Source organism: Anolis sagrei, chromosome Y, assembly GCF_037176765.1.
Source record: "Anolis sagrei isolate rAnoSag1 chromosome Y, rAnoSag1.mat, whole genome shotgun sequence".
NCBI lineage: Eukaryota > Metazoa > Chordata > Lepidosauria > Squamata > Dactyloidae > Anolis > Anolis sagrei.
In genome coordinates, this window is record NC_090035.1 from 14246850 (window position 1) to 14273192 (window position 26343).

The 26343-nt window shown below is 44.0% G+C and overlaps 2 protein-coding genes across 3 annotated transcripts; one reads left to right on the forward strand and one right to left on the reverse strand.

Annotated features, from left to right (window-relative positions):
* Nucleotides 1-894: 894 nt before the first annotated feature.
* Nucleotides 895-11223, reverse strand: LOC132782072 (deoxyribonuclease-1-like). Its single transcript, XM_060786737.2, has 9 exons — nt 11063-11223; nt 7487-7630; nt 4908-4996; nt 4484-4567; nt 4109-4224; nt 3914-4026; nt 3234-3388; nt 1803-1899; nt 895-1062 (listed from the first exon to the last, which is right to left on the reverse strand). The coding sequence occupies exons 2-9, from the start codon at nt 7619-7621 to the stop codon at nt 1009-1011; spliced, it is 843 nt and encodes a 280-aa protein (XP_060642720.2). The 5' UTR covers nt 7622-7630; nt 11063-11223; the 3' UTR covers nt 895-1008.
* A 3748-nt stretch (nt 11224-14971) lies between these two features.
* On the forward strand, nt 14972-26046 carry INTS15 (integrator complex subunit 15). Of its 2 annotated transcripts, none has more exons than XM_067462103.1 (7): nt 14972-15032; nt 18828-19047; nt 20243-20464; nt 22033-22198; nt 23300-23830; nt 24134-24173; nt 25496-26046. In XM_067462103.1, exons 2-7 carry the CDS (start codon nt 18838-18840, stop codon nt 25674-25676), a joined length of 1350 nt encoding a protein of 449 aa, XP_067318204.1. In that variant the 5' UTR covers nt 14972-15032; nt 18828-18837; the 3' UTR covers nt 25677-26046. The 2 variants fall into 2 exon arrangements, with proteins under 2 accessions (XP_067318204.1, XP_067318205.1); XM_067462104.1 differs by having other exon boundaries at nt 14973-15221.
* Nucleotides 26047-26343: the final 297 nt, after the last annotated feature.

The window sequence follows — 26343 nt, forward strand, 5'->3', positions numbered from 1 at the left end:
GAAGGTATATGAATGAATCCAGAGATGGGTGAGTGGATGGGTGGATAGATATGCAGGTGGGCAGATAGAGGGATGGAAGGATAGATGGAAAGGCCCGGTGATCATCTTTCCCAAGGCCTGTGGCCACAAGGTTCTTGCAAAAGGGGATGTGTTGTGCAGGAAGGAAGAGAGGCAACCTTTGCGGTCAGAGCGCATTTCACACCACTATTGCAATGGACCCCCTCTCCTAAAAACAAAACAAGTCCTGCCTTATGTTTATTATGAACAAAAACCATCACTTATTTCTTTACAATGTGAAAAGCCCATCATCCACTGCTGAGGTGCCAAACTGGACTATAGTTAGGGATACTAAAAGACCTTCCTCCATTTGCTCTGGCTGCATTGGGCTAACAAAACCCATTGCCTCCTGACTAGCAGAGGGGCAGGGGATGATGGGAGTTGCAGTCCAACACACAGTGAAGGTGCTAATTGGGAAAAGTGGGGTTTTGTGACTTCTTGTCTCAAAAAAAAAAACAACCTCCAGCTGTGTTGGAGTAACAAAACCCATGCCTCGCATTTAGTTCAGGCAGTGGCTGGGCACGATGGAAGTTGTAGTCCAATACATGTGGAGGGCACCAATTGGAACTTTCATAGCTCAGAAAACTCCAGCTGTATGTTACTCCCAACACTCCTCCCGATTCGTTCAGGCAGTGATTGGGGATGATGGGAGTTGTAGTCCAACACAAGTTTTCGCCCAAAGAAACCTCTTTGGAAGGAAGACTATAACATTAAATGCCCTCTAGCAGATTTATTCAGATTAATTGCGTGAGTCGTGAAATTTCACAATTGGGCCTCCAGTGCATCTCATCATCATGCATAAGAACAAGAAAAACGTGAGTGGAAGAATCAGCTATCTTTATAATTATCTTTAATGATTAGGAACTGTGATTTCATAAGCGGCAGAAAGCTTCGTGGGAATTAAAGGGATTTCCCCGAATAAAAGTTGAGTTTCGGGGTGCAAAAAGGGAATTAATTGGATTTCAGGGTCACTTCCACTGGATAATGGTCACTGACAGCCAAAGCCTGGAAAGGAAAAAAAGAAAGGGAAAAAATGATAAAGGTAAAGGCTTTCATGGCCGGAATCACTGGGTTGTTGTAGGTTTTCGGGCTGTATGGCCCTGTTCTAGAAGCATTCTCTCCTGACGTTTCGCCTGCATCTATGGCTGGCATCCCCAGAGGTTGTGAGGTCTGTTGTAAACTAGGAAAATGAGGTTTATATATCTGGAATGTCCATGGTGGGAGAAGGAACTCCCATCACCTCCCAACAAAGGATTCCCCAGTCAGTAAGAAGCCAGACCTTGAAACTGCTAGGCCATTAAATGCTAATCAAGGTGGCCAATTACAACATTCACAGCTACCTCAAACAGACAAGAGTTCTTTCTCCCACTCTGGACATTATTCCACAGATATATAAACCCAATTTTCCTAGTTTCCAACAGACCTCACAACCTCTGAGGTTGCCTGCCATAGATGTGGGTGAAATGTCAGGAGATAATGCTTCTGGAACATGGCCATACAGCCCGGAAAACTCACAGCAACCCTATGTATAAAACATCATATATGATAATATATTATATTAATATTGAGGATGATTCCCTGCCTTGAAACCTGATTGGGGTGCCTCTGGCCATGTGCAGGGTCCCCTATTCTGGTCTAGACCCCCTCCCTCCTCCTTCTGCCATCATTAACAGATGCTTGTGGTTCCTCTGGCCATGCACAGAGTTCACCATTCCTTGCAAATGATCAAAAGAGGATCTTCTCACATCTTTGTCGCTGAGGCGGAAGGTTTCCTGGAAGTTGTTCACCTGGGCACTCCCAGGTAGGAGGCTTCCTTGCAGGTGAGCTCCGGCGGCTACAATACTGCAGGAAGGAAAAGAGTGATGGGAATGGTAATCCAACACACCTGGAGGATGCTGGGCTCTACAAAGGAAGCTTTACAAAGACCTATATGTTTTGGACAGTGATGGGAGTTGTAGTCCAATCTATTTGGAGGATGCTGAGCTAAAGGAGTCTGAGCAAGGATGTACTGTATATGTTCTGGGCAGTGATGGGAGTTGTAGTCCAACCCATCTGGAGGGTGCTGAGCTAAAGGAGCCTGTGGAAGGATGTAAATGTTTTGAATAGTGATGGGAGTTGTAGTCCAACCCATCTGGAGGGTGCTGAGCTAAAGGAGCCTGTGGAAGGATGTAAATGTTTTGAATAGTGATGGGAGTTGTAGCCCAACCCATCTGGAGGGTGCTGAGCTAAAGGAGCCTGTGGAAGGATGCAAATGTTTTGAATAGTGATGGGAGTTGTAGTCCAACCCATCTGGAGGGTGCTGAGCTAAAGGAGCCTGTGGAAGGATGTAAATGTTTTGAATAGTGATGGGAGTTGTAGTCCAACCCATCTGGAGGGTGCTGAGCTAAAGGAGCCTGTGGAAGGATGTAAATGTTTTGAATAGTGATGGGAGTTGTAGTCCTACCCATTTGGAGGGTGCTGAGCTAAAGGAGCCTGTGGAAGGATGCAAATGTTTTGAATAGTGATGGGAGTTGTAGTCCAACCCATCTGGAGGGTGCTGAGCTAAAGGAGCCTGTGGAAGGATGTAAATGTTTTGAATAGTGATGGGAGTTGTAGTCCTACCCATTTGGAGGGTGCTGAGCTAAAGGAGCCTGAGCAAGGATGTACAATATATGTTCTGGGCAGTGATGGAAGTTGTAGTCCAACCCATCTGGAAGGTGGTAAGCAAAATGAGCCAATACAAGGACCTAGTGCTGTTGGAGAATGATGGTAGTTTGTAGTCCAGCCCATCTAGAGAGTGCAAGGCTAAAGAAAGCTATCCATGTTGGGGAGTTTGGGGATTTGTAGTCTAACCCATCTGAGGAAGTACTGGTCTAAAGGAAGCTCTACAAATGCCTTTTTCAGGGTGATGGGACTTGTAGTTCAATCCCTTCAGTGAGTGCTGGGAGAAGCAAGGAAGACGGTGCAAAGACCTATATGTTTACGCATTCCCTGGCTGATAATTGAGATATACTGAACTACAACATCCCAGCACTTGTCTAAGAGCCAAGGGAGTATGGGAGTTGTAAACCACACAACACAAGGTGCATTTTTATTGTGAGCCGGTCCAGCTGTGGTGTTTATAGCACCGAAAGGTGGTCACAGGGCACATCCAGACCCATCTCAAGGAGAAAGGGAATGCTGGGCTTGGCAGTTACCGGTCATAGGCACAGTCGGAACGCCCTGCGGTGGTGTCAGCCGTGTCCGGGATGAGCCACTGGAAAGTGGGGTCAGTGCGCAGGCGGATGTGGGCCCAGTCCTGTGCCCGGACAAAGGAGCAGCCGGCGTTGAAATCACCCAGGAGGAGGACATCCTGACAACAAGGAAGACAAGAAGCCCATCTTGTTCTCTCTCTTTGTATTTCCAGAACCAATGTTATCGTTTTGACTCAAATCTAATGCTCACTTTTTCGGGGCTAAATGGCCTCACCTAAAGATGTGCATGAGATTTGCATAATACAGTAAACTCAGAAGTGAGCCAAAGCAAAGCTGCTTCAGAAGCTCCTCTTGGAGGGACGTCACCTCTAATTTAATGGCCGCAGCTCAATGCAATGCAATGCTGGGATTGGTAGTTTGGTGAGGCATCCACATTCTTTGGCCGAGAAGGCTCAAAGCACCATAAAACAACATCTCCCATGACTCCATAGCATTGAGCCAAGGCAATCAAAGTGGATTCATTCTGCAGCATAGATGCATCCCAAAGTTTTCCTTTCCAGGTTTAGAAGGAAGGAAGGAAGGAAGGAAGGAAGGAAGGAAGGAAGGAAGGAAGGAAGAGAAGGGGAAGAAGGGGAATGAACGAAGAGAGGGTGAGCACACACTTCAAAAAGGGCCCCTCTTACCTGGGTGCCCCACCTGTGCTTCACGTCCAGGTAGACATCATACAGGGCATCGATCTCCAAGACAGCATCATTGGGGGCAGCATGGAGGGGCACCAGGACCAGCTCTCCCAGCTCTGGGAAGGAGAGAGGCACATGGGCGTTGCAGTCCTTCATCAACCCACACTCCTCCACAGCAACCAGCAGGTAGAGCCTCACCTGTCAGTGGTGTTGCGAACCTCACCACAAAGGGCTCCCGGCTAAAGGTGTCGTTGCCACAGGATTCGCAGCCATCATCGAAATAGTAGCTGTCCAAGAAGGAGGCCTGGTCCTGCCTGGGCCATAAGAAGGACATCTACATTGTGGGACTGGTGCAGTTTGGTGCTGCTTGAACCTCCTTGGCTCAAGGCCATGGGTTCCCAGGAGTTGTAGTTTAGCACTCCTTGGCAGAGAAGGCTCAATACCTAGCAGAATTACAACTCCCAGGAGTAGGTTGCACATCCAAAGGGTGCCAAATGGCACCCATGCCCCAGTGTAACTCTACTCCATCCTGGGTTGTCCCTAAATGACCCCTTTACGTAAAAAGGGACTCACCTGTAAATGAAAAGGTACTGCTCCTTGTAGCTGCTGCGTCCCAAAGGCTTGCTGACCACATAACTGAAAGGCTGGAGCGATGCCCTGAGGAGGGAAACAGAAGCTTCGAGGTGGGACTCTAGCTCTCCAGAATCCCCCAGTTGGGCAGGGGATGCTGGGAGTCATAGTCCAGCTGTGCTTTTGGCAAATCAACCAAAGTGGCTGACAAACACAAGCGCCGTTTATTGAGCAGGGGATACAGGCAAACCAAGGACGCTGGGGTTTGTAGTTTTCATTGAAAACCAAGGAGGAAAGGGGTAACATGTAAATTTCCAAAGCACCAGACATTGCCCAAAATCTCCACATTTTTTCAGGCTGTGCTTTTGGTGAATAAAGAGAGCAAATGGAATGGCCCTATCCTCTGCGGCTAGAATAAGGGACGCACTGGTTCAGGCGGTGCATCAGTTTCTTAACGGCGCTCAGGTCGGCGTCCCGGACTTCTTGGATCAAAGTGATGTCATATCCGGACACAATCTGGGGAGACACGGAATAGGGTCCAATAACCATAATTATAATAGAAACGACTTGACTGCCAATTACGTCAAGCATGCCCCCCCTAACAAGGGATGGTGACTTATAGTTCTTCAAAGGACAAAGGTATCAGACTGCGCAATAGGGGTTAAGTCTTGGTCACATTGCCAAGGCATTGACAACAACAAGGACCCCACGAGGCTTTTGGGAAACGGCTGGATCTTGGGACTTCTGCCCTTCGTGAGAGTTGTAGTTTCCCAAGGACCAAAGTGTGAATCAGTTGCAGCACAGCTGGGGTTTCATCTGCCAGCCTTCCCAATGATCATGGACTCTCTGCCTGCATGTCTTGGATTTCAGTACATACTATCTCCCTCATGAACTTTCCTCAAAGACCTTTTAAAACATTGGACTTCAGGCATCTTCATGAAAATTAATCCTCTTATTAAATATACTTGGGATGTGGGACAAAGATGGGGTTTTGTTGCTATGAAATGCTTATGATTTGAATGTATGTATCTTGCTATGAAATATCTTTTGCCCCCTGCCCTAGAAAATTGTGACCAGAGATTGCTCACTGCCTGAGGGAGGACCACCACCTCCCTCGAAACTAGCCTGATCATTCAACATTTGCATGGACAATAACAAATTGAAATATCCTCTGTTTGCTCTCTGAGTTTGTCTGGCAGGCAAGGAAGTTTCTTTGGGCACTTTGATTGAATCACAAAGGGACAAGGACGACCCCAGAGGTCCCCTCGTCCTGGCCCTGTTTGTTCCTTTTGCCAAAACCCATCAAGGACACTCCTTATCTGATCCTGGAAGGGAAAACCTGAATCAAATGGTTATCCCTAAATCACTGATCCATCACAAGAACAAAAAAACTGGTTTCCTTGGCTGGCTGATCCCTCGGGCACAGGACAGTAGAATGTCATCGTCCTCTCTGGACACAATGCCCCTCTTCCGTCCTGCCTCCCTCTCCCTGATTTGCTAAGGAGCCGAAGAGGGAGGGAGTTTTGAAACGTTCAAACCTGTATTTTGCTATAAATATGCTTCTGATCAATGCATTGGTATGCCTGCATGTGAATGATCACTGCAATTGCATCCGCTTCAGCTGAATCGCTAATAAACCTCAGTGCCACTTCTTCGCCTTGGCAAGAGTCTCATTTCAATTATTAATATCAATAAAATTGCTGGAATCAGGCTTCCCTGAAGGCTTGCCAAGGTAGCGTTCCCTCTTTGGTGGGAACTAAGGGTCATCTCTCCTTGGAGTTGACCCCCCCAAAGTCTCATTTGGCTTCACCACGGCTCCATGCTATGGAATGATAGGAGTTGTAGTTTGGCACCAGAGAAGGCTGAAGACTCTGTGAAACTACAACTCCCAGCATCCCATATCATCAAGCGCTCAAGTGGTAACAAACTGCATCCTTTGATTGCGTGTATCAGAGCTTTCCAAACTTTCCATGTTGGGGACATCTTCCATTTTTAAATGGAAGCTAGAAGGCCATCTGTTGAGAGGGCTTTGACTGTGCATTCCCGACTGGCTCATGGGGGTTCAACTAGATGCCCTTTGGGATCCCTTCCAACTCTAGTGAAGCATAGAATGCCTGAGAGTCTATTGAAATCTCATTTTCTGGATGTTTTTGAACTGAGGCTGGATGGCCATCTGTTGGGAGGAATTGCACTGTGATTTCCTGACTGGCTGAAGGGGATTGGACTAGATGCCCATTGATGGTCTCTAGAGAAATATAGAATGCCTGGAAGTCCAGTGGAGTCTACATCTCTAGATAGGCGGGGTGGCCATCTGTCGGGAGGGCTTTTTCTGTGTCTTCCTGCCTGGCTAAATGGGGTTGGGCCAAATGCACTTTGGGGTTTGAATAGAGGCTGGATGGTTGTCTGTTGGGAGGGATTGCACTGTGACTTCCTGACTGGCTGACGGGGGTTAGACTAGATGCCCATTGACGGTCTTTAGAGAGATATAGAAAGCCTGGGAGTCCAGTGGAGTCTACGTCTCCAGATGAGCCCATCTGTTGGGAGGGCTTTTTCTGTGTCTTCCTACCTGACTGAAGGGGGTTGGGCCAGATGCACTTTGGGGTTCCCTTCCAGTGGAGTGTCCTTCTCTTGGCATTTGAACTGGCCATCTGTCATAAGGGTTTTGACTGTGTTCTCCTGTCTTTGTTTGTGTGGAGTATTTTCCATGTGACACACCTTTGGACTACAGGTGACACACTCCTGTGTCCCGACACACATAGAATCATAGAGTTGGAAGAGACCTCATCCAGTCCAACCCCATTCTGCCAAGAAGCAGGAAAATTGCATTCAAAGCATCCCCGACAGATGGCCATCCAGTCTCTGTTTAAAAGCCTCCAAAGAAGGAGCCTCCACCACACTCCGGGGCAGAGAGTTCCACTGCTGAACAGCTCTCACAGTCAGGAAGTTCTTCCTCATGTTCAGGAAGCTCTGGGGCTGATGCTCCCTTGGTCTCAATGCAAATGTCACCTGGACAATGATGTCGGTGATGGTGTCGTTGGAGAGTTTGCCGTCCCCGAAGGTCTGGATATTGAAGGCGCTGACCCTGAGTGTGAGGGAAGGGCGGACGAAGGCAGCCAGGCCCAGGACCCACAGACCCCACATGGCTCCCTCCTGCGCAGAAAGGAAGGGAGACGAACCTCCGTATCAGCCATTCTCCTCTGTTCCAGACATTTGGTTCTAGTCGGATTCCCCAGAATGGGTTCTGGAACCGGAGCATGCGCCGAGTGGCACAACTTCCCTACTGACCCATTGCTAAAGAGTTTGGCTTGTCCCAGTGCAATGGTGCGTTATGCACACAGTTGCAGCTCCACTGCATCTCTTTTCTCCCAGCTTTTAAGGCAAGAGAGCAAGGGCAAAGCAAATGGAACGGGGCTTTATTTCCAATGGTTTCTATAGAGTTGCATCCCAGGTTTGCTAATGCAGATTTCCTCTCATCCAGAACCCTCCAGATGTGTTGAACTACAACTCCCATCACTCTCCAAACGGGGCATGGTTTTATTTCCAATTAGCCATCCCCTGCCATTCCTTGCTGTGGCCCAGTCTGTGTATATGTGTTTTGTGTGTGTATATGTGTGTGTATATATATTTGTGTATATGTTTATATGTGTGTTTGCGTATATATGTGTGGTTTTGCACTTGCCACACATTGCAGTGGCCCAGGTTATGTATATGTGTTTTGTGTGTATATATATTTGTGTTTATGTGTATATATGTGGTTTTGCACATGCATTATAATGTGTGGCCCAGTCTGTGTATATGTGTTTTGTGTGTGTATATGTGTGTGTGTATATATTTGTGTATATCTGTGTTTGCATATATATGTGTGTGTGTGTGTGGTTTTGCGCCTGCCACACGTTGCTGTGGCCCAGTCTGTGTATATGTGTTTTCTGTGTGTGTGTGTATGTGTGTGTGTGTGTATATTTGTGTTTATGTGTATATATGTGGTTTTGCACATGCATTATAATGTGTGGCCCAGTCTGTGTATATGTGTTTTGTGTGTGTATATGTGTGTATATATATGTGTGTATATATGTGTTTGCGTATATGTATGTTGTTTTGTGCCTGCATTGTAATGTATTTTTGGTTTAATGTATTGTTGAAGGCTTTCATGGCCGGAATCACTGGGTTGTTGTAGGTTTTTTCGGGCTATATGACCATGTTCTAGAGGCATTCTCTCCTGACGTTTCACCTGCATCTATGGCAAGCATCCTCATAGGTAGTGAGGTCTGTTGGAACTAGGAAAAAAGGGTTTATATATCTGTGGAATGATCAGGGTGGGACAAGAGTCTATTGTCTGTTGGAGCTAGGTGTGAATGTTTCAACTGACCACCTTGATTAGCATTTGATTGCCTGACAGTGCCTGGAGCAATCTTTAGTTGAGAGGTGATTGAATGTTTTTTTTATTTTTGGGGGGTTTTAAAGTCCCTTCCGCTGTGTTTTTCTGTATTTTTATGAGTGATGGTCACTTGTTGGCCTGAGAGGTATATTGTGTCCAAATTTGGTGTCAATTCCCTCAGTGGTTTTTGAATTCTGTTAATCCTACAAACAAACATTACATTTTTATTTATATAGAGTTTTTATAGGGTTGAATCCCAGACTTGCTAATGCAGGTTTCCCTGGTCTGGGCCCCTCCAGATGGGTTGGACTACAAATTCCATTAGCCATGTTGCCACCAGGTGTCACCAATCCTGTATTTTTTGCATTTCATTTTTTCTAGCTCAGTGTAGTATCTTACATTTGTGTTTGCTGAAATTCATGTTGTTTGTTTTGGCCAATCAGTGTCCTAATCTGTTAAGTTCATTCTGAATTCTGATCCTGTCCTTTGAAAGTAGTTGTTCTACCCCAGAAACTTGGTTTTCGTGGCTGCCATAAACTACTTTGAATGGGTTGAGATACTCTACATAACAGAGGTTCTCAACCTTCCTAATGCCTCGACCCCTTAATACAGTTCCTTATGTTGTGGTGACCCCACAACCATCAAATTATTTTTGTTGCTACTTCATAACTGTAATTTTGCTACTTTTATGAATTATAATGTAAATATCTGATATGTAGGATGTATTTTCATTCACTGGACCAAATTTGGCATAAATACCCAATTCACCCACATTTGAATACTGATGGGGTTGCAGGGAGGGATTTATTTTGTAACTTTGGAGTTGTAGTTACAGGGATTTATAGTTCACCTACAATCAAAGAACATTCTGAACCCCACCAATGATAGAATTGAACCAAACTTGGCACACAGAACTCCCATGACCAGCAGAAAATACTGGAAGGGTTTGGTGGGAATTGACCTTGGAGTTTTGGAGTTGTAGTTCACCTACATCCAGAGAACACTGTGAACACAAACAATGATGAATCTGGACCAAACTTGGCACAAATCCTCAATATGCCCAAATGTGAACATTGGTGGAGTTTGGGGAAAATAGACTTTGACATTTGGGAATTGTAGGTGCTGGGATTTATAGTTCACCTACAATCAAAGAGCATTCTGAACTCCACCAATTATGGAATTGAACCAAAGTTGGCACACAGAACACCCACGACCAACAGAAAATATTGGAAACGTTTGGTGGGCATTGGCCTTGAGTTTTGGAGTTGTAGTTCACCTACACCCAGAGAGCACTGTGTACTCAAACAATGATGGATCTGGACCAAACTTGGCACAAATACTCAATATGCCCAAATATGAACACAGATGGAGTTTGGGGAAAATAGACCTTGATATTTGGTAATTGTAGGTGCTGGGATTTATAGTTCAAAGAGCATTCTGAATCCCACCAATGATGGAATTTATTTACGCTGTTTATTTACACAGAACCCCCATGACTGATAAAAATATTATGTTTTGTGATGGTCTTTGGCCACCCCTCTAACACCCTCTCGTGACCTCCCCAGGGGTCCCAACCCCCAGGATGAGAAATGCTGCTCCATGAAATATTAATTGGAAAACTAAAATGTGCTGCAGGATGTCCCTTCCATAGAATCAATGTTTTTGCAGTTTGATAAGCTTTTTTCCATGTGTTTACGATATAACCAATTAGAAAATGACATTTATAACCCAGAGACCAAAATCGTGTTGCATAGTGCAATATAATACTTGGGCCACAAAGTCCTCAGATCCCAAGCAGGACCCTTCCAAAATGCAAATCCCCATTTTCCCACCACCTTACCCCTCCTCACCTGGCGCAACAGGTAATGGTGTTCTGCTGGAGATACCTTCCTTCTCTCCAAAGGTGACCTTCCCCAATGGAAACATAGGGTTATTCTTGCCAAGGCTGGCGCCACAAATCCCCCGGCTTCCTCATTCTCAGAGCTGGTGAAAGCCAGCTGCAAACTACAGCTTCCATTCTTCCATAGCTCTGAGCTCACAGCAGCCAAGCTGCAGTAATTCTACAGTGTGGATCAGGCTTGGACAAACTTTGGCCCTCCCTCCAGGAAGGGGCCTGAGGCTGTTAGGAATGATGGGAGTTGAAGTCCAAAACACCTGGAGGAAGGGCCAAATTCATAAATTCATCCCAAATCTATGTTTCCACTTACCGGTCAGTCTCCAAGACTAGGAAGGTCCAAAAAGCCTTCAATGTCAAAAAGTTTTTCAGAGTTGGGAAGTCTTTTGCCCTGAGAATCCTGCCAATGAGTAAGGATTAAACCTATGCCCAAGGTGTTTTCCTTTCAAGGTTGTCCTTCGTTTGACAATTCAAAACGTGCCCCAAGTTTCCTAAAATACTGCGTCCAACCCTGGCCTCGGAGGGTATCTTTCTCCCCTTCGATATTGTTATATATTTGCACAGGTGTTCAAGTTCCATCGAGGAGATTTCGGAGGAAGAAAGACGGAGAGATAAGGATTTTCAGGATTTTCCATTGCCAGGTCTGAGAGCAAGGAAGAACCACTTTGGAAAAATCCCGAATAATCCTATATATTGTAAGAAAACGGAGACAACACGGAAAGTTTCAAATTGATATGTTTTTATTTTCAATGGTTTTAACTCTATAGACTTGCTAATGCAGCTTTTTTCTAGTCTGGCACCCTCCAGGTGGATTGTATTACAAGCCCCATCACTCTCCAAGCCAATATAGTACCCCTGCTGGTTTGGACATGGATAGTAATCTAACCCATTTGAAAGGTATTGGGCTGAATGAGTCCATGCAAAAGCCTATCCTTTTTGGAGAGTGATGGGAGTCATAAAGGCATTGGGCTGAACGAGTCCATGCAAAAAACTATATTTTGAAGAGTGATGGGAGTCATAGTCCAAGCCATCAGAATGGTATTGGGCTGAATGAGTCTATGCAAAAGCCTATCCTTTTTGGAGAGTGATGGGAGTCATAGTCCAAGCCATCAGAAAGGTATTAGGCTGAACGATTCCATGCAAAAACCTATATTTTTGAAGAGTGATGGAAGTTGTAGTCCAAGCCATTGGAAAGGTATTAAGCTGAATGAGTCCATGAAAAAACCTATATTTTTGAAGAGTGATGGGATCCATAGTCCAACCCAACTGAATGGTATTGGGCTGAACGAGTCCATGCGCAAACCTATATTTTTGAAGAGTGATGGGAGCCATAGTCCAACCCAACTGAAAGGTATTGGGCTGAATGAGTCCATGCAAAAACCTATCCATTTTAGAGAGTGATGGGAGTCGTAGTCCAACCCAACTGAAAGGTATTAGGCTGAATGAGTGCATGCATAAACCTATCATTTTGGAGAGTGGTGGGAGTTGTAGTCCAGCCCATCTAGAAGGTACTGGGCTGAATGAAGACCTATCATTGTATGGGAGCCATAGTCCAACCCAACTGAAAGGTATTGGGCTGAATGAGTCCATGCAAAAACCTATCCATTTTAGAGAGTGATGGGAGTCGTAGTCCAACCCAACTGAAAGGTATTAGGCTGAATGAGTGCATGCATAAACCTATCATTTTGGAGAGTGGTGGGAGTTGTAGTCCAGCCCATCTAGAAGGTACTGGGCTGAATGAAGACCTATCATTGTATGCATCTTTCAAGTCTATCTGGAGCTACAACTCCCAGCATTCCTTACCATGGACTCTTTTTGCCAGGGGAGGCATCCAGAGGCCTATACAGTCCCGAACAAGGTGTAACTTGGGAGCTTTTGCTTTTGCATCCATAAATGGGAGGGCATGGCTGAATCCACTCCAGGTTTTGGTCTGATCTGCAAAAGTGACTAAATGAGAGGGAGCTCTCCAATGTGCTGAATCCAACCAGAGGCAAAAGGTTCAGCCTTGGCAAAAGAATTCCAGATGGAAAGCCTGAATGTGGTCACCCAGTGTGGTTTGGCCCTTGAATCGCTGGCCTTTATCTTGACCTTCAGGAGCATCTGTTCGGTTTCCAGACCCAGGAACAACGGCAGGAATAGCTTTCCCGCTGAGCCAAAAGCGGGACTTTTGCAAAGATAATGGATCTCGCCGACTCAAGACCTAGCTCTGTTCCAATACTTGTTTGTTTTGGTTATTGATTGGCAGTTCATTGAATTGTGGTTTTTAACTTCAAATATGTTTAATAGATTTTAACTATGGGTTATTATAGGGGGTTTTTTGGGCTATATGGCCATGTTCTAGAGGCATTTTCTCCTGACGTTTCACCTGCATCTATGGCAAGGATCCTCAGAGGTAATGAGGTCTGTTGGAACTAGGAAAAAGGGGTTTATATATCTGTAGAATGACCAGGGTGGGACAAAGGACTCTTGTCTGTTGGAGCTAGGTGCGAATGTTTCAGCTGACTACCTTGATTAGCATTTGATTGCCTGACAGTGCCTGGAGCAATCTTTTGTTGAGAGGTGATTAGATGATTAAACGTCAGGAGAAAATGCCTCTAGAACATGGCCATATAGCCCGAAAAAACCTACAACAACCCAGTGATTCCGGCCATGAAAGCCTTCGACGATTTTAACTATGTTTTTTTAAAATACTTTTTATAATTATCTGGACCACAAAGCTCTCAAAGCTCTGTTTTGATTCCATATTTATATATTTTAAATTGTATCCCAATGCTTTGATGTCTAGCTGCATTGAGTCCCCTTTGTAAGACATAAAGCATTGTATAAATATAACAACAACAACAAGACACTTTGTGCTTCTATATGAAGTATATTTATTGATTTGTCTCCACCAGTTCCAGTTAAGCGAGAGTTGCGTATATTTTAATATCAATTATAGTAAATCAATGTTTTTAGCAAACTTTGGCCCTCCAGGTGGCTGTTAGGAATTGTGGGAGTTGAAGTCCAAAACACCTGGAGGGCTGACGTTTGCCCATGCCTGATCTAATGACTGTGTTTCTGGGATGATGGGTTTTGTAGTCCAAAACAATGCAAATAATTTCATGTTTGCATGCATAGAATTGTGGGAGTTGAAGTCCAAAACACTTGGAGGGCCGAAGTTTGCCCATGCCTGATCTAATGGCTGTGTTTCTGGAATGATGGGCTTTGTAGTCCAAAACAATGCAAATAATTTCATGTTTGCATGCATAGAATTGTGGGAGTTGAAGTGCAAAACACCTGGAGGGCCGAAGTTTGCCCATGCCTGATCTAATGGCTGTGTTTCTGGGATGATGGGTTTTGTAGTCCAAAACAAGGCAAATAATTTCATGTTTGCATGCATAGAATTGTGGGAGTTGAAGTCCAAAACACCTGGAGGGCTGACGTTTGCCCATGCCTGATCTAATGACTGTGTTTCTGGGATGATGGGTTTTGTAGTCCAAAACAATGCAAATAATTTCATGTTTGCATTCATAGAATTGTGGGAGTTGAAGTCCAAAACACTTGGAGGGCCGAAGTTTGCCCATGCCTGATCTAATGGCTGTGTTTCTGGAATGATAGGCTTTGTAGTCCAAAACAATGCAAATAATTTCATGTTTGCATGCATAGAATTGTGGGAGTTGAAGTGCAAAACACCTGGAGGGCCGAAGTTTGCCCATGCCTGGTCTAACGGCTGTATTTCTGGGATGATGGGCTTTGTAGTCCAAAACAAGGCAAATAATTTCATTTCTGGGATGATAGGCTTTGTAGTCCAAAACAATGCAAATAATTTCATGTTTGCATTCATAGAATTGTGGGAGTTGAAGTCCAAAACACCTGGAGGGCTGAAGTTTGCCCATGCCTGATCTAATGGCTGTGTTTCTGGAATGATGGGCTTTGTAGTCCAAAACAATGCAAATAATTTCATGTTTGTATGCATAGACGTTTGACTATGATTAATATTAATCATAACCATCCCTGCGATTCTTCCTTCCTGGGGGTTAAAATAAATTGGGGGAAAGGGGAGAGACATAAGCACTTTGCACATGTTCAGAGGCACCTAGGCGATGAACCTAGGCTGAAGCCCCGCCTCTCAATCAAGCCACGCCTCTTTCTGCCTGGAGCAGCCGATAGGTGTCGCTGTTTCGCATCCGCGGACGCAGCCAATCAATGGCAGCTCTCGCCCCGCCGCGGCCGGGACGTCCTTTTTGGCCCTCGCGGGTCTCCGTCCGCCATCGGGACTCAGCTCGTGGCGGGACGCGGAAGAGGTAGGGGGGTCGGCTCGTGACGTCACGCACTCGCTCAGTTTCCTTCGAAGGGGATGGGCGCCGCCGCCTCGACACGTGTACGGCGGGACCCACGGCTCCGCACGTGTGAATGGGCCGCTCTCGGGAGAAGAAGGGCCGGCTGACACGGAAAGGACACGGAACAGAGGGTGGGCGGGGCCAGGCTTGCAGGTTGGTCCCTCTTTCTGGGTTGGGTGGGCTGTGCACGTGAGAATGGGCCGCTCTTAGTGAAAGGAGCTGCTTGACACGCGGGTTGAAATGGATTCACACGTGCAAAGGGCTTGACACGTGTGGATGAGCCAGCCTCGCATAAATACACGGAAGACAACATAGATCTCTCTAAGGCCCCTTCCACACAGTTCAAATGAGATATTGTGGATCATCTGCCTTGATATTCTGGTTTCTGTGGCTGTGTGGACAGGGCTCTGAGTCAGGTGGACATTCCTATATTATTATTATTATTATTACTAGCCATCCCCTGCCAGGCGTTGCTGTGGCCCAGTCTGGTGATCTGGAAAATAAAGTAATGACTAATAATAATAATAATAAACTTTATTTATACCCCGCCACCATCTCCCCAATGGGGACTCGGAGCGGCTTACATGAGGCCAAGCCCAGACAACAATTACATAAAATAAAACCGAAAATGCAAACAATAAACAACAACAACGTAATTACATAAAACATATGAAAACATAGCAATATAAAATTACAATAGGCACAATCACAAAGGGTTGGTTTCTAATATAAAGTGTCTTTTTTGTATTGTACACCGCCACGAGTCGCCCTAGGGCTGAGAGCGGCGGTTAATAAATGCAAGAAATAAATAAATAAATAATAAATATGTAATTTCTTGATGCTTGTGAGTAAGCAGTGTTTCTTCTTGTTTCTTCGTCAATACTAATGTAGAGATTGTCTAGTTTGCCTACTCTGGGACATGCAATATATAATTGTCCTTCTTTAGGGGTCCCTTTCAAATCTATGATATTATATCTGTCATGAGTGTGTGTGAATCATATCTATCTATCTATATCTATGTCTGGATGGCTCTTTGTCAGGAGGGCTTTGATTGTGTTTTCTTGCCCAGGTGAAGGGAGTTGTTATTCTGCTTAACTGTTTTAATTTGCTTTAGGTATTGTATTGTTGTACTGTGTTTTGAGGCTTCGGCCTATGTAAGCCGCATCGAGTCCTTCGGGAGATGCTAGCGGGGTACAAATAAAGTAATAATAATAATAATAATAATAGTTGGACTGGATGGCCTTAAGGCAGCATTACTCCACCTGGGGGTCACGACCCCTGGGGGGAGGGGTTGGGAGGGGGTCTCAGAAGGGTCTCAGAAGACCATCAGAAAACACAGTATCTTATGTTGGTCATGGTTGTTCTGTGTGGAAAGTTTGGCCCAATTCTATCATTGGTGGCGTCCAGAATGCACTTTGATTGTAGGTGAACTATAAATCCCAATAACTACAACTCCCAAATGTCAAGGTCTATTTTCCCCAAACTCCGTCTGTGTTCATATTTGGCCATATGGAGTATTTGTGCCAATTTTGGTCCAGATCCTTCGTTGTCTGAGTCCACAGTTTCTCTGGATGTAGGTGAACTACAACTCCCAAACTGAAGGTCAATGCCCACCAAACCCTTGTTTTCTGTTGTTCATGGGAGTCCTGTGTGCCAAATTTGGTTCAGTTCCATCATTGGTGGAGTTCAGAGTGCTCTTTGATTGTAGGTGTACTATAAATCCCAGCAACTACAACTCCCAAATGACAAATCCATTTTTTTGAGTGATGGTCACTCCTTGGGTTAGTAGGTGTCTTGCGGCCAAATTTGGTGGCAATTAGTCTAGCGGTTCTTGAGTTATGATGTCACTCAACAACATCTATATAAATAAAAATGTAATGTTCATTTGTAAGATTAACATAACTCAAAAACCACTGGGGGAATTGACACCAAATTTGGACACAATACACATATCAGGCCAACGAGTGACCGTCACTCATAAAAGCACTGAAAAATACAGTGAAAGAGACTTAAAAAGCAAAAAGAAAAGAAAAAAAGAAATCCCCGGATTACAATGCATGCACAAAACTACATATACACACACATATACACACACACATATATATACACAAAACACATATACACAAACTGGGCCACAGCAACGTGCGGCAGGGGACGGCTAGTAGATATATAGATTATAATTATTATATCAATGGTATCTCTTGGTCAGCTGTACATCTCTGTTGTTATATCGTAGGCATGTCTTGACCATCTGGACATCCCTATTTTTTGTATTATTATTATTAGCTTTATTTCTGTTCCACCTTTCTCCCCATAGAGTTTCAAGCCGACTTACAATGATTGTTGATGTTGTTGTTGTTATATCAGTGGTATCTCTTGGTCAGCTGGACATCCTTATTTTGTTGTTGTTGTAGTTGGTATTATATCATAGGCATATATTGGCAAGCTGGACACTCCTATATTATTTATTATTATTTGATTTGATACACAACAAGATTAGTACACATCAAATAAGATCACCATGCTAGTTGTTGTACTGGATCATGCATCAGACACTTCCCAAGTGTTTAGGACTATGTGATGTATCAGTGAATAATGCGTGCAGATCCCAGTAGGATGGCCTTTTGCAGCTGACAGGTGGTAATTTTGTCAGTGCCTGTTGTTTTCAAGTGCTGGCCAAGGTCTTTAGGCACTGCACCCAGTATGCTGATCACCACTGGGACCACCTTTACTGGCTTGTGCCAGAGTCTTTGCAGTTTTGTCTTTAAATCCTCATATTGTGTAACCTTTTCCAGTAGCTTCTTGTCAATTCTGCTGTCATCTGGAATTGCAATATCGACAATCCATACTTATGATTATTATTAATACTTATACATATTTATTTTATGTATAATATGTATTATTATACATATATATTTATTATTATTATATCAAGGTATCTCTTGGTTATCTGGACATCCTTATTTTGTTGTTGTTATTGTTGTTATTATTATATCATTCGCATATCTTGGCCATCTGGACATGCCTTTTTTTGTATTATTGTTGTTATTATTATTATTATGAAATTTATTTCTACTCTGCCTTTCTCCCCAGAGGGACGCAAGATGGCTTACAATTATTATTATTATTGCTATTACAAAATATGCTGCAAGATATCCCGCAAAAACAAAATTTAATAAACATTTCCCATGTTTTTATAGAACCAATTAGGAAATGACATTTGCAACCCAGGAACAAAAATCGTGTTATACAGTGTAATCATAATGTATTTATTTATTTATTATCTGCCTCTTCTTGAGTTCAAGACATGGATTCAATAACAGTAACAATAATTTATCTATTACCTGCTTCTCCTTACATTCAAGGCATGGGCTCAATAGCAACAACAACAATGTATTCATTTATTTATTGCTCACCTCTCCTTACATTCAAGACATGAGTTCAACAACAATAATGTATTTATTTATTTCCTGCCTCTCTTTGTGTTCGTGACATGGGCTCAACCATCCTGTTTGCGTTCAGTGAAGCTGTGACTTTCCTCTGGCATTTATAACTCCAGGGGGAAAAAAGTGTTACATAGTGTTGTTATTATTATTATCTTCATCTTCATCGGTATCTCTTGGCCAGCTGGACATCCCTGTTTGTTATTATATTTATCTATATCTCACGATTGAGATGCGAGGAAGGAGCAGCTGAGTAAAGTGGCTGCTTCTCCTCCTGCTGCTCATTCCTTTTTTCTTCCTGCTCTTCTTCCTCCAGGATCAGGACCATGAGTGACATCCGGCACTCGCTGCTCCGCCGGGATGCCCTGAGCGCAGCCAAGGAGGTCCTCTACCACCTGGACATCTACTTCAGCAGCCAACTTCAGAGCGTCCCGCTGCCCATTGTGGACAAGGGCCCCATTGAGCTCCTGGAGGAATTCGTCTTCCAGGTCCCCAAGGAGCGCAGCGGCGGCGGCGGAGGAGGCAGCCAGACCAAAGTATTATTATTATTATTATTATTATTATTATTATTATTATTATTATCATGTTTATTTATACCTCACTTTTTCACTCCACAAAGAGTCTAGAAGCGGCTCATATATAAAGCCGTGTAAATTGACTCCATACTGTAGACTTTCTGCTTTTAATGTTGTGAATTTCTAGTCTTAATGTTAATTCTTTAAAAAAACCCCACTGTTTTTGATCTCTCTTTTTTTTTGTCATGTCAGGAGTGACTTGAGAAACTGCAACTTTGTTTTTGATGTTTTAATGTTTTACACTTTACATTCAACCTGTAGTGCAAAACTTTCCCAACTTTTCTTGTTGGTGACACACTTTTTAGCCTTGCATCCTTTCCTGAGACAGTAATTCGGTTTTACTAGCAAGTTGGAAGTTAAACCAAACTGTCACAACAGTTTCATACAATATAGATAACATTTTATAAGTTTCATATGATCTTTTCATTTAAATGAAGTTTAGTAATTTCTCCTTTACACTTGCACTACATTTGTTTTTTGTGGAGTTTCCTCTCTAGCCACTCCAAGGGGTTCCTCGCAAACATCATTATCAACAGCTTTCCTTAACTTAATTAGAAATGCATCCATTTTAATGGTAATCACTGCAACCCAGTTGACAAACTGTGCAAATTGTAAAAGTTGTTACAGAATCTACAGTTGAATAGCACCAGCACTCCATTTTCTTAGTGATTTAACCTCTCTGGAGGTTTTTGAACTGAGGCTGGATGGCCATCTCTTGGGAGCGATTTGATTGTGTCTTCCTGTCTGTCTGAAGGGGGTTAGACTGGAAGCCCTTCGGGAGCCTCTTCCAGTGGGTCTGGGAATGGGGGACCATATTCAATGCAACACATTCCTATGTCCCAACACACAAATTGGAAAACTCTGCTGTAGTGCATGTCTGTTTTAATCTCTGTTTCCCTAGACTTATGTAACTCAAGGTGTTTTGCTTCCTTCCTCCCTGCACAAAGAAGTCACTTCCCTCTTCTTCCTCAAAAGTATTTCATATGCCTTTATTATCCTTTTGTTTGAGAAGGGAACACCATGAGGCCCTGCTCTGCTTCAAGAGGCCTTATGCGCAGACATGAGAGTCAGCATTAGGAACTCTTCTAGCAGCATTAGGGAACTTTCTTTCAATACACCAGAGAGTGACTGATTCTCTCGTCTTCTCTCCTCTCAGAGGCTGAGTTCACTGCAGGAGCTGCAGCTGCTGGAAATTATGTGCAACTATTTCCAGGAGCAGAGCAAGGACTCAGTACGGCAGATCATCTTCTCCTCGCTCTTCAGTCCACAAGGGAACAAGGCAGATGATAGCCGGATGGCCCTCTTAGGCAAGCTAGTCTCCATGGCGATCGCCATTTGCAGGGTACCTGTCTTGGAGTGTGCGGCTTCGTGGCTGCAGGTGAGAAACAGCAGTTGATGCAAGCCTACATAAGCATGATACATAACATGGATTATGTATCAGCCGCCCTTTCAAGAGCTGCCTAAAAAGTTCTCTTTTCGGGGCATGCATTCTGTACACACCAAGCTCTCTGTCTGGAGTGCCCTCAAGGGTTGTTGTTGTTGTTGTTGTTTATCCATATTTATCCATATGTTGTGGGATTTAATGTATTTTTGAAGGCTTTCATGGCCGGAATCACTGGGTTGTTGGAGGTTTTTTCGGGCTATATGGCCATGTTCTAGAGGCATTCTCTCCTGACGTTTTGCCTGCATCTATGGCAAGCATCCTCACTACCTCTGAGGATGCTTGCCATAGATGCAGGCGAAACGTCAGGAGAGAATACCTCTAGAACATGGCCATATAGCCCGAAAAACCTACAACAACCCTGTTGTGGGATTGTGAAAAACTACAAAAAGTTTATTTAAAAAACCAAGAACAAGATAGAGGAAATATTAGGGATAAAAGTAGATTTGACCAAAAAACATTTTTTACTCTGAAAATAGTAAAATGTAGGTGGAAATAAAGAATGGGGTGAGATCGTAAAATACATGATAGCAGCACCCAAGCAACAGTAGCTTTAGGATAGAAAGAGCAAATGAAATGGGAATTTAAACAATTGTATGAATCTTTATCAGATTATATACTTCAAGATTATATCACTGAAAGGAGCATTAAATATACAAATGGACATCCCAAGGAAAACTGGGAGTCGAGAAGAAAAGGGCTTATAGCCAATGTAAAAGGGAAATAAAAATACAAGGAATTGAATCAGACAATCTTCATGATCAAACAAATAAAATAATACAAAGAGCAGAAGTCCAACTGTTCCCAGAGGGAAGGGGGGAAGAGAAAAAGGAAGGAGGAAATGTGTATAAGCGGTTGATAAGTATAGAAATGTAAAGGATAGAAAAACAGGAATTATCAGAAGGTTCTGAGAAAATATGAAAGGTTGGCAGTTTGAATCCATTGAGTGGAGTGACCTCTTGCTGTTTGCCCCAGCTTCTGCCAAACTAGCAGTTCAAAAACATGCAAATTTGAGTAGATCAATAGGTACTGCTTCAGTGGGAAGGTAACGGCGCTCCATGCAGTCATGCCGGCCACATGACCTTGGAGGAGTCTACGGACAACACTGGCTCTTCAGCTTAGAAATGCAGATGAGTACCACTGACATGAAAACAAACCACCCCCCAGAGTCGGACACGACTAGACTTCATGTCAAGAGGAAACCTTTACTTTTTCTTTTATATATATATGTTATATATATATATAGTTACATTTATAATATTTATTTATACCCCCACTTTTTCTCTCCACAAGGAGACTTAGAGTGACTTACATTAAAATCTACAAATATACAAACATTAAAACAGAATTAAATATGGGGCGAAACATTAGGAGGCAGTGCTACAAGAACACAGCCATACAGCCCGGAAACCACACAGCACTCCAGTGATTCTGGCCATGAAAGTCTTTGACAATACAGAATTAAATACCATTGGTATCATTGTGGTGGTTTGTGCCTCTTTCAGCGGACGCCAGCTGTCTTCTGTGTCCGACTGGCCCAGGCCTTGGTGGAGGACTACTGCAGCCCTGTGCCAGGCTCCATCCAGACCCTCAGGCAGATCTTCAGCGCCAGCCCCCGCTTCTGCTGCCAGTTCATAACAGCAGTCACCATGCTCTTCGACATGTCCTCAGGTGCGTACAACTCTTCCCTTTACTTGGAGAGGCACATTCTTGCAGGAAAGAATATGATTTTCAGTATATGGTAATGTCAGGGGTAGAAAACAGACAACACTGGGTTTAGAGAGTGGGGTTTTTTTAAATTCCATGAGTGAGGCAGAAGTGTCTTCAGTTGGCTTTGGCCTATAGAACTCACTGATCAGATTTCATCCTACGTGATTTGACTGTGTTCTTGCATTGCATTTTTCTTTTATGAGCAAATGGAAAAAGGGAAGCAAAACCTAATCTGAAAATGATGGCTCTGTCTTTTTAAAAAGCTAGATAGCAGAAGAATTGAAACCATTGAAATACATCCAGGGATGTATGCACATTCTTGCGGGAAAGGTTGAGTTTTTTCTCTCAGTGCTTAAAGATTTTGGGTTGATGGGAATGTGAAGCAGGGCCTTCTCCACAGTAGTTTCTAATTTGTGTATTTCTCTTCTCTGACAAATGAGTTCTGTCTAGACATTTACATAGAACTGTGACCAACAACTTGCAGCATTTTCTCTGAAGAAGATGCTTTAGCTGTAGTCATAAAGAGGAAAATAAGCCTATTGCCGAAGGCTTTCAAGGCTGGAATCACTGGGTTACTGTAAGTTTCTCGGGCTGCATGGCCATGTTTCTGGAACATGGCCATACAGCCTGAGAAACTTACAGCAACTCAGAAAATCAGCCTGTTTGGCAAACATTGCAAATGCTGATTTATGATTAGTAAACATTTGTTTTTATGCCTATCTTTTATATACTTATATACCTAAGACCACTTAGAAAAGGGCCACAAAGTATTTCTGGGGCAAGAAGGGGTCATAAGTGGAAAAAGTTTAAGAAGCCCTGGTCTAATGCACAGAGCATGGGAAATAAGCAAGATGAACTTGAACTCTTAAACCAGGACGACATCTCCGAAACCTGGTGAGATGAATCTCCTGATTGGAAAGTAGTAATAGGAGGGGAGAACTTTGAATAGAATAGTAATAGTAGGGAAGAACACAGAAGAAACAGACCCAAAGGAGGAATAGCATTGTATGTCAAGGATGTGTATATCTGTGGCTTTGAGCATGACTTCACTTTCTTTTCCAGACGACCTTGTGCCGCCTCCAGACCTGTTGGAAATGGTAGTCTCATGGATCTTTGAGGACCCCCGCTTGATCCTTATCACCTTCCTGAACACCCCCATCGCAACCGGCCTCCCCATTGGGTTCCTGGAACTCACCCCGCTCAGTGGCCTGATCCGGTGGTGTGTGAAGGCCCCGCTGGCCTACAAGAGGAAGAAGCCCTCAACTTCCAGTGCCCTCCTCAATGGGAAAGGGTTGGCCAAGGAGGCGCCTGAGGGCTCCGAGAAGCGAGACGGCCAGCCCTTGTACTCCAAGCTGCACCTCAGCGTCCTGCAAGTGCTGATGATGCTGCAGGGACACCTGTCCGAAAAGAATCTCTATGGGCGCCTGGGGCTGGTGCCCTTGGACCATGTGGTGTCACTGGTGGAGGACATTGGCCGCCTGGCAGATGAACTTAACCCCCTCAATGCCTCCAAGGAGACTGAGCTGGCCCTTGATCGGCTGGCCCAGGCCTTGCAGGTGGCCATGGCCTCCGGAGCCTTGCTCTGGACCAGAGGTAGGTACCTGCCAGCAGGTGGCAGGCATTGGGAAGAACATGGGGTACTATGTGGACAGAATAGTGAATGGGGGCAAGGAAAGCTGCACTCTGTGTCAGGGAAAGGTGCCAAGATGCCATCTTGAAGGGTATTGTTTTGGAAGCTAAGTCTTTGGGTCGGAGGGTTGTGCCAAAAGGCCACTGTGTATAGTCTGGGATGGGAAAAGAAACCTTTTGATCATTATAAGGATATAAGTGATAGAAAGCTGCCCCCCACCCTTATTGTTACTGCATCCTTGTTCATTCTGTTCTCCCTGCTTTCAGAGGATCTGAGGACTGTGTGTTCCAGACTGCCACACAACAAGTAAGGAAATGTTCAGTGTTTCAGACTACAGCTCTGTTAGTACAAGTTGAAATGTGATTTGCCTTCTTTGCAGTGGGATCATATTGATGGGCCCTATTCAATTTATGACCAGCAATAACCCCAAGTACCCTCTTCTCTTATCAAGTAATCCCTAGGATTTCAGAAAGTTGAAAATTAATGGCATCCATTGCAAAGTTACACTTTAACCCCTTGTGTCTGAAGATCCACCCCTTTTGGTTGATTATTACCACATATATTAATGTATAAATCAAGGGCAGCTTTGGGGGCCAAAATTATGGATTTTGATATGACCTGTAGATAAGTCAAGGGTTATTATATGAAGAAGGGAAAGCAGCAATGCAGCCTCAGAGGGTTAGCTGTCCCTGGCTGCCACTAGACATTCGTAAGAGTCCGAAACCATGCCAGGTTGGATACAGTTGAAGGGGTCATTGCTTCTTTTAGGTTCTTCTGGGATGATAATGATGATTTAATAATAGTAATTAAAAATATGGATGTCCAGCTTCCCAAGAGATGCCTATGACACAACAGCAATAATAGAAACAGGAAGGTCTAGCTGGTTAAGAGATACCTATCTAAGGAGGAGGAGGAAGGGGAGGGGGAAGAGGAAGTCCAGCTAGCCAAGAAATGCCTATGATATAATAATAATAATAATAATAATAATAATAATAATAATAATAATAGAAGAAGAAGAAGAAGAAGAAGAAGAAGAAGAAGAAACAGGAAGGTTTAGCTGGCTTAGAGATAAAGATGATGATGATTTTATTTGTTATCCTCTGCTCCTCCTGTTTTGAGGCAGGGTTCAGTCAAAACACATCAACATAAAATACATACAACAGAATACATATATCAATCACACTGCTATAAAATGATTACACTACTGGGACTTTTCCAGCATTCTACTCAGAGAAAGAGATGATTCCCTTTGTTAAAAAAATATAAGAGTTAAGGTGCAATACTCCCATTGATAAGATAACCCGAGTCTTTTTGGGTTGATTTTTTAAAGTAAAATTCCTGGAATTGTTGACATTGCCTCCATTGAGGGGTTTGGGTTTGGAAGCCAAGTCTTTGGTTTGGAGGTCTATGCAGTTGGATAGCTTTAAAACAGGCATGGGCAAACTTCGGGTCTCCGGGTGTTTTGGACTTCAACTTCCACAATTCCTAACAGCCTACCAGCTATTAGGAATTATGGGAGTTGAAGTCCAAAACACCTGGAGTGCTGAAGTTTTCCTATGCCTGGTTTAGAGCCACCATCTTCCTTGCAGCTGAACTCATCCCTCTGCCTTCCTTCCTTCCTCTGACAGCCTCCTGCAGCTGGTCATTTCGGGTCCAGTCCAACAACCGGCGCACACCTCTCTGCCACCCGGCTTTTACCCCTCCATCCACACCCCTCCGTTGGGATACCCCGCCCATGCTGCCCTTCCAACCCATCCGGTCCAGACGTTTATACCCGGCATGGCTTTCCCCTACCGGCCAGTCCGCTGAGCAGACTCAACATCTTTTGGCCGCTCCTCTTCTCCATCAAAGGTTTTGTGGCACAGAAGAAGGGCTCTCCATCTTTTTAAAGGTGCTGCCTGACTTCAAGAAGAGATCTCTTCACCGGCAAAAGAGGATGTCAGTCACTACAAGGAAGACCATTTTTAAAAGACCATTTGGGTAGCTCTTAGGCCACTTAGGATGTTGCAAGTGTGCCATTGTTTGTTTTTTGAGGGGCGGGTTGTTTATAATAATATGTATATATACTTCTGATGCTTTTGAGACTAGCCCGTGGCGGCGTTTTCTGTACAAGCAGCAAAGTGAGTGGGTGGCAAACAGCCCACTGTGTTGTTTAGTAAACCTACATTTTGTTAGGGAAGGCCTTCCTCTTCCTTCCTTGCAACCACCGTTGGCTTCAATGGGCTCTCTCTTCTCAGGATGCAAACAAGGGAAGGTGAGTAGGAGAAACGCCTCTGCACCCATTTTAAACATCAACATCCTTCAAAAAATCCTTTTATGTGTTGTCAAAGACTTTCATGGCCAGAATCACTGGGTTGCTGTAAGTTTTTTGGGCTGTATGGCCATGTTCCAGAAGCATTATCTTCTGACGTTTCGCCTGCATCTGTGGTAGGCATTCTCAGAGGCTGTGAGGTCATAACCTCTGAGGATGCCTGCC